This window comes from Lolium perenne, chromosome 3, assembly GCF_019359855.2.
Source record: "Lolium perenne isolate Kyuss_39 chromosome 3, Kyuss_2.0, whole genome shotgun sequence".
Lineage (NCBI taxonomy): Eukaryota > Viridiplantae > Streptophyta > Magnoliopsida > Poales > Poaceae > Lolium > Lolium perenne.
In genome coordinates, this window is record NC_067246.2 from 83,750,675 (window position 1) to 83,758,989 (window position 8,315).

The 8,315-nt window shown below is 43.5% G+C and overlaps 1 protein-coding gene across 1 annotated transcript; it reads right to left on the reverse strand.

The window, feature by feature from the left end:
* Positions 1–3,371: 3,371 nt before the first annotated feature.
* LOC127341766 (shaggy-related protein kinase GSK2) lies at positions 3,372–7,734 on the reverse strand. The gene is made up of 12 exons (XM_051367693.2): positions 7,458–7,734; positions 7,261–7,341; positions 6,652–6,711; positions 6,277–6,549; positions 6,108–6,182; positions 5,963–6,019; positions 5,300–5,440; positions 5,144–5,194; positions 4,970–5,065; positions 4,715–4,798; positions 4,096–4,197; positions 3,372–3,887 (listed from the first exon to the last, which is right to left on the reverse strand). The coding sequence occupies exons 1-12, from the start codon at positions 7,542–7,544 to the stop codon at positions 3,795–3,797; spliced, it is 1,200 nt and encodes a 399-aa protein (XP_051223653.1). The 5' UTR covers positions 7,545–7,734; the 3' UTR covers positions 3,372–3,794.
* Positions 7,735–8,315: the final 581 nt, after the last annotated feature.

Genomic DNA, 8,315 nt, shown 5'->3' on the forward strand with positions numbered 1-8,315 from the left:
ATGTATAGCTTGAAAAATCGGAATCGACCGCCGACGATCCCGACGAAATCGGAATTTCGACACGATACGATCCTTCCTTCTCGACGCGAAAGCGAAACCTTCCGGACGTCATCTCCATAGGCTCCGCCAGATACCCATATGCATCCAAACGGGAGGGTGGGTGAGGAACAAAATCGACAAGACCAGCAGCGATCTGTTTACCTCGATCCATTATGTTGCTTGCGGTTGATGATGTCGAAGATCTTGAACGTGCCATCGAGATCAGATCCTTACGCCTCTAGTCCCCACGGTCGGCGCCAATTGACAAGGTATCAACTTGTCAATGCCTATGGATTGTAGGCTAGGGTTTAGTTGGAAGTAGAGGGCAAGTAGATCTCGAAGGTTTCAGCCGAAAAGTACTCGACGATTATGAAAACTAGGGTTTGAAACAATGATTCGATGATCTCTTCGTCCCTCGACTCCCCCTTTATATAGGAGGCGGAGCCGAGGGATTCGTGTTGTACAAGTTACAGAGTCCGGGACGGTTTCTAACTCACCCCGCCAGATTACAAATAACACTTCCTATTACAGCTCTAACTTTCCTTAATATATCTTGGGTTCCCGAATCTTCTTATTTTTCGGGTAGTGGGCCTTCAGCAAACCCCGGGTACTATCTTCAGCAGGCCCATTTGGGATGCCTATGTCACCTAATGCTGTTATCTAATTTAAGGGTTCATGTAACATGATCTCAAGAACTCATAGACAAGGAACTTGTTTGCTAGTGAATCGGTGACCCCCGAGTGACATGACCAATATCAAAGATGATCTAGCAATACTCGAGTAATCACAAGGAACAACCAAGCTTAATTTTTGTATCTGGTTTAACCACCTTAATAGGTGCACTGACCATGGCTTTGGTAACGGGCAAAAGGATCATTAGAGAAAGATGAAATCTACCAAGAGAAGTCTTTCTCTCTTTTGGGTTGCTTGACTACTCAAATATAAATATGAAGAATCATATTCACTTATCACATTTACTCCACCAAGCATATTCATTATCACCATGAAATGAATCTTCACGCACCTACTCTTTCGTCTGCAGAAACGCATTTTACTTTCTAATAGTTGTTTACTTTTATGCAAGTTATTACTTTGTTGCACTTCCAATACTCAAAACTCCCATATTTATATTCACTCTTTTCCATTTCAATCCTTGCAGTCAATTTTCCTAAGACTTGTGACACATTGCGTGCGGCAGAAACACCGCAGATAAACATTCTACTAAGCTCCTCGTTGGGATGAGATATAAAAACCAAAAATAATACTTTCATAAAAATATGCATGAATGACCATGTGTTCTTGCAGGCCATCACAATGCGTGAGAGGTGAATGGGTATTCATGAAATTACATTTTTTGGCTATCGCCCACACATAAGAATAACTAGGCGGGAGAACTAAAATCAATGTGCATGAATACCATGTATTGCAGATGCATGCAAACCTCAATCCTACAAGAAGAAGGTGGAGGTTGACTTGAAGATGCAGCGTTTGAGACCAACAACATCGCTGCATTTGCGGCAAGCAGACAAAACCCTAGATACGGTAGCATGAGCTCCCATGTATGTGGGGTAAAATGAATTTGAGATTCCATGAAAGGCTTTGATGAATGAGAACATTATGAAAGGGAAGGGTTGAATGTGTGTCCATGAAATTGATTTTTTTTTGCCGTCGCCCACGCATGAGAGTGACTAGGCTAGAGAAATTGCATAGTTATTGATATCAGGGGCTTAGTTTGACTAGCAGGTCAACCTATTGGTAGGAATATAAGCGGGAGCTGGTAGGTAAGTTTTTTCTCGATCGAACTCATTTTACATCCACTTAGATAAAATAAATACTTGACTTAATACATAGACAAGATTATGGATGACGGTGTTGGTTTGCTTTACGGTGTCGTCATCATAAGCATACCTTTTAATAGCATTACACATGGTGCGCTCATTTCACCCCTTTGATCTTTTCAGCTAGCTTTGATGTCACTTACAGGTAAGAGGAAAAATTGTTTTTTCTTGAAAAAAAAAAGGTTTTCTGAAAAATTGTTAGATAAAAAACATTGCGCATATATTCCGCTAATTTGGATCTAACGCACACATTAATGTATGATCACTCTTTTTTTTCAACAAAAAAAAAAACTATCTGCCATACACGGGACTACCAATAACTCAACTTCAAAGTCAGTTTTCTGTGGTACGTTTGAAGATGCAAAATTAAATAGTATAGCGACAAAAATTACAACTTCACTATTCATGTATAATTTCTTGGTTTCTTACCTCTCAAATGAATATGAGCTTGAACTTAAAATTATTAATATTTATAAAACATTATCATTCTAATACACCACTATTTTCTAAAAACCTTTAAGTGTGGTTTTTTACGAAGCTGTCATTGCAACTTTTTTTGCTTTTATTTTTTTTGCGAAATTTCTCCGATCTATTAAAAATCATCAACACTAGCCCGGAGAAAGAATAGCCTCCGGTTTCTCGCCGCTTTGTGTTAGGATTCATTAATCCTGCCCAAAAGGTAATAAAAATTACAAGTAGATATTTGAACCATCTAGCGATGACTAAAGACACTAGCGAGAACCGTAGGCACACTGAAAGTTGTCGTGCTAAGGCCCAAAAGAACCAGCACATCAGAGTAGCAACCATCGACAATGATGATAATTGTAGATTGGAAGAGGTTGATCTAAAACCACACCAACGACCATAAAAACCGAAAGGGTCCCAGCGATCCGCCTGCTTCTTTAATTCTTCCAATCACTTCGGAGGCCGAGCATTTCGCAGCTAGATTGATCACCACGCTCTCCGCAGCTACTTAACAGGACGGGCCTGCACTTGAAGAAAGGGTGGCCAGCATCATATAGTCACGGAAGCAAACTGGGGCATTGAGGATTGCTATCAATCTCCCTGTGCTGTGCACAGAAACACGGTTTCGAACAGTACTGGGTGCCACTCTACAGCACAAGTGTCTCATCTTGTTAGGCACCGGCAGTTGTAAAACAGCACCCCCCAAACTTTCTCCCCTGGTTGCCATCAACCGAGCATGGGATTCCTTTGTTAGCTCTCAGCTTCCTATAGTATGATCGTTAAACAATGTGTATGCCAATCTGACAGAGAAGACTCCCTTTCTATCAAATTGTCACCGCAGCCAGGAGTTGGAATAACCCAGAATGCATTTAGCATTCTCTTCTGTCAGATCGGCGTACAAATTGTTTACCAATGATACTAGCAATTGAACAATCCAGACAACGAACAATTCAACAGCATTTCTTAAAGCCTGGAGGTACGGTTCCTGATTTGCAATAACCATGCGTTACACCAGGTAATCAGACAAAGTAGCAGAAGAACAGTCATTGCGGTTGGCGGTAACATTTTTACATCAGGGAGAACGGACAAAACAGGGAGCAGCTATACTGCTGCTGCATACAGGTATGCTAAGCATTACAAAAATGGCGAGAACGAAACAGGTCACAGACCCCTAGCATTAACATGTCTCCACCACCTACATCATTGCCTTACCTACTAATAATAAGTAATAACTCAACCAACATGCGTTGCCATGTACTTAAACACTGGCAGCATCAACAACTTACGGTCAGATAATTTACATAGTTGTACTTCTTTCTCTTGCACCGAACCAGTCTCTCCACAGGTTTTTAGGAGAGTTATCTTCCAAGATGATGAGGTCTGAGCTTGCGTATTTGCAGCTTGCAGAAGTCGGGCAAACAAAAACAATGAGCGATGTGGTACCACCCCCTTCTAGCTCCCAGCATGCGCGAAGTTGAGGCTATTTTGCCGTCGAACATGTTCGGGGATCAACCTGTTGATGAGATCTGGAGAGGCGTTTGCTAGCTGCATACCAGAAATGGGCATTGATGAGCACAGCGAATCAAGAGCCCAAGAGGGTTCTTTCCAGGCTAGCAAAGGCATGGCACACTGGCCTTCCTAATAATTGAACTGATATATCTTGAATGGGGCATGTGATCATGTGCCTGAAACTAACTCTATTTTTTTCTGCAAATTAAATGGTTGCCATTTTGAACAGTGTCCTTTTACTTACTTCAGGCTTAAAGTTGAACAGAGGGGGGAAGGGGCGTCCATTCGGCAAACGTGCATTCGACTCGCGTAGCTCATCGAAGAAGGAATGTGCACATGCATCAAGCTGCATACAAGAAACCAAACACGTCAGGACATTTTGAACTCAACAGGTTGGTACTTTGAACATTATGTTGTTTTCCACCTATAGTAACAGCATTAACAGAGACCCTCTTTTTAGGTGGACCACTAACTGCAGTCGAACACATGTGACTACACAGTGTGCCACTCACTAACAGCCAACAGTGTTTAATGCTGGACCAGAAGCTAATCAACGACTGAAAGCTAAACATTCATGAACCGACTGCCGAAAACTCCCACAATAATCCAACTTCCAGGAAGGTGTAGCCACACCTCATTCGATTGGGAAATGATTGAACCTATATTCTTTTCTTTCTAGCAAAAAAGACAATTAACTGTAATGCAATATTTGGAGACGAATGGTAGGATATGCAAACCCATGTCAGCACAAAAGAAATGTTTGGAATGAAACAAGCTTAGCTTGGTACTACACACAATTCTGCACTGGGTTCAATCTACAGCTTTAACGACAATCCAAAAGAAGCCAAGCACAAAAAACTCACAGCAGTGCAGCGCAGACTTGGTGAATATTGGAGAAGACGGGAGGCAAGATCTATAGCTTCGGCAGGCATTCTCTTGTGGAAAATCTGGTGAAGAAAAAGCAGAGCAATCAGTTGAGCAGCAGAGTAGCCGAATTCACAATTTCTAGATGATTTAGAAACTGGTAACTGAATGCCTACAGGATGTGGACTCTACTACCCAAATATTATCACATGGATACAGATGATCCAACATAATAAGATTTAACGTATGTCTACCTTGTGCCAAGGATGAGCCTTTATCTGAGGAAATCTGAACTCGGTATAATTGGGGTTCATGCATCGAATTTCCTCACGGGTTGGAGTACCGAGAACCTGCAGTAATATCACATGAGCTTTACGAAAAATCTGTATTAAGACATAGAATGTGGCATGTGGAACACTTTGCATTACCTTTATAATCTCCACTAGCTGATCAACTGCAGTCTCTCCTGGAAACAGAGGCTGACAAATACACAACATGCAAGATAATTAGAATCACCACAGGGACAATGGTATCGAGTCAATATACTTGAAAAGGGCTAAAACTCGTTAGAGAAGGTAACCAACCTGACCAAGAAGCAACTCTGCAAGAACACATCCAGCTGACCATATGTCTATTGAAGTTGTATATTCAGTTGCACCAAATATGAGCTCAGGAGCACGATAGTAGCGAGAGCATATGTATGATATATTGGGTTCACCAGGTACCTGACGGAACAAAAGAGATATGGTCAATACATGGGGATGAAATCTCAGTAGAACTAACGAACAGAAGAAGAAAGTGATGCAAGTTTAGGATTTTGTGCAACCAAGGTCATGCTTGGCATCCATGCAGCAAAATGAATGAAATATACAGATTCAAGTAGAACTGGATTCACTAGGATTTTGGAAAAACTGTATTCAAGTAGACAGGCAGACACCGATTATCCAAGATCAATCATAAAAACGGATAATAATGGGAATCACTGTTAATCCCAGCTACAAAATATAATTTCAAAGCTCAGGACAGAATATCAAAAAGTTATCATCTTGCAAATTATCAAAAAGTTACCATCTTGCAAATTATCATGGCAAAGTAGCATATTAATGTTGAAAATGAGGAAAAGAATGGGATAGACACATGATGTGTAAACACTATGACCAGTCAGCCACTAGAAGTCTAGAACATTTCAAAAACAAATGCAACTACTGAAACAAACTAGTAATTCTTAAGGGGGGAAATCAACATACCAGGACTTTTGCACTTCCAAAGTCACAGATTTTGACTTGGTGTGTTAGAGGATCAACCTGTATTGGCAAGAGAAGAGACCAAATCAGAACCAACCTACTATATTAAATCTAAGAAACAATGAAATTGTGTTCACACAACACGTACCAAAACATTTTGTGGTTTCACATCCCTGTGGCAGACTCCTGGAACGGTATGGATGTAAGCTAGCCCCCTAAAAAGCTGCAAACATGGCAAAACAAACATCAGCAAAGCAAAAAAATAAAGGAAAAGTTAGAGGCAGCCAGGCAAGTGTTAATATGCTAAGTTCGCCGACCTGATACATGTAGAGCTTGACATAGATAAGCGGCATGCGCTGGTTGGCGTTGCTGTAGTGCTTGAGCACCCGGTAGAGAGTCTCGGGGACGTACTCCATGACAAGGTTGAGGAAGAGCTCGTCCCTGCTGGTGGTGGAGAAGAAGCAGTGCTTGAGAGAGACGACGTTGGGGTGGTCCATGGAGCGCATGAGCTGCAGCTCGCGGTTCTTGTACCGCCGGTCCTGCAGAACCTTCTTGATGGCCACGGTCTCTCCAGTCTCCAGGCACTTGGCCTGCATGTGAGAAGCAGTTCGATTCAATAAGCGTTGCAGGAACGAAGTGTCAACACCACACACGCGCAAAGGAGTAGTGGAACATGAGGCCGAGGGGCTTACCTGGAAGACAATCCCGAAGGAGCCAGTTCCTACGACTCGCTCAGCCATGTAGCTGATCGTCTGCAATCAGGGTTAGAACAACAAGTGAGTACTTTGAGAGCCAGATGGCACCATGTAAAATAACTAGCTCGGGTTGAATATTTCAAATATGAGCTGCGACATCGCAATTATTTCACAGGCAGCTAGAATTAGAACCCAAAAAACGTATGAACCAAAAGCAACAATATGAGCAGGAAACACGCAGTTGCTTAGAACAGGATCTCACTGCGCACTTTAGCCATGATACGGGCAGCAAGCACTAGATCGAGCGGCAGCCACATGTTAAGCAGTCGCCTACCAGACCGTTCGCGAATCACGAACGGATGACACTGTTTCTGGTCAACCAAATCCACAAAACGAGCTGCAGCACAGTGATTTCCTGGAAGAATCGACAGAGGGACACCAAACTCCGCAAAATCGGACACTGCTAGAATCTGAACGTCTGCTGGCGAACACAAATCCTTTAGCAGAGCAAGAGAATACTATCGCACTAACACCACGGTAAGGGCAGAGCAGACGCATTTAGCGAGCACGAGAGAGAGGGGGAAATCGGGAGCGCGAGCAGCTCACCCGCTTGGGCTCGCCGTTCTTCCCGCCGATGGTGGTGGAGATGATGTGGCCGGTGACGGGGTCGCCGCCGTCCTCCCGCTTCTGCAGCCCCACCAAAAAAAACACCCAGCATTAGCCACGCAAGCGCCGAGACGAGCAGATCGGGTCAGATCCGGCGCAGACGCCAGATCTGGTGGGGGGAAACAAGCGGGCGTTACCTTCTCGTTTGGCGCGTGGGGCGGGACGGCGGCGGCGGCGGCGAGCGGGGGCGGAGCGTCCAGCACCATGGGGTCCGGCGCCTCCATGGGGTGGCGTGCGCGTGCGGGCGGCGGCCGGCGGCGGAGGCGGGGGAGGACGCGTCGAGCTGCTGCTGCTGTGCTGCTCGTGTGCTTTGGGGGCTGGCTGGCTGGCTGTGGCTTTGTGGGTGTGGGTGTGTTGGGGATTGGGATGGTGGTGTGCTTTTGACCGGTCGCGGGTGGGTGATGAGTGCGAGAGCGAGATGCGGCTTTGGAGTTTGGACAGGTGGTAACGATTTTTAGACGGAGATAAAGTGGTTAGGGGTAGTGGAAGGTCAAGGTGGGAAATGGGATGGGAATCAACCTGCTGGCTAGTGATGATGGGTGCTGCTCAAACGGTCGCCACGTGGTATTAGTACCACCAGCACTTGATTTTAGTTTATTTTATTTTCTAAGAATTTTGAATTGTTCTTATGCTACTTTGGTAAGAACGTTCAATTCTCTAAAAATATACAGTTCATCTATATCACATACTGGGCTAAGTGCCTAGACATATACAGTTCATCTGTATATACTACCTCCGTCCTAAAATCTAAGGCGCCTAAGGATTAGTTAAAAGTCAATGTTTTTTAAGTTTGACCAAGTTTATACACAAAAATATAAATATTTACACTACTGAATGAACATGAATAGATTCACCATAAAGTATATTTTCTTAATATGTTCATTCGATATTGTAGATGTAAATATATTTTTCTAAGTATTTGGTCAAAGTTAGCAAAGTTCGACTTTTGACCGATCCTTAGACGCCTTACATTTTGGGATTGAGGGAGTACTAAT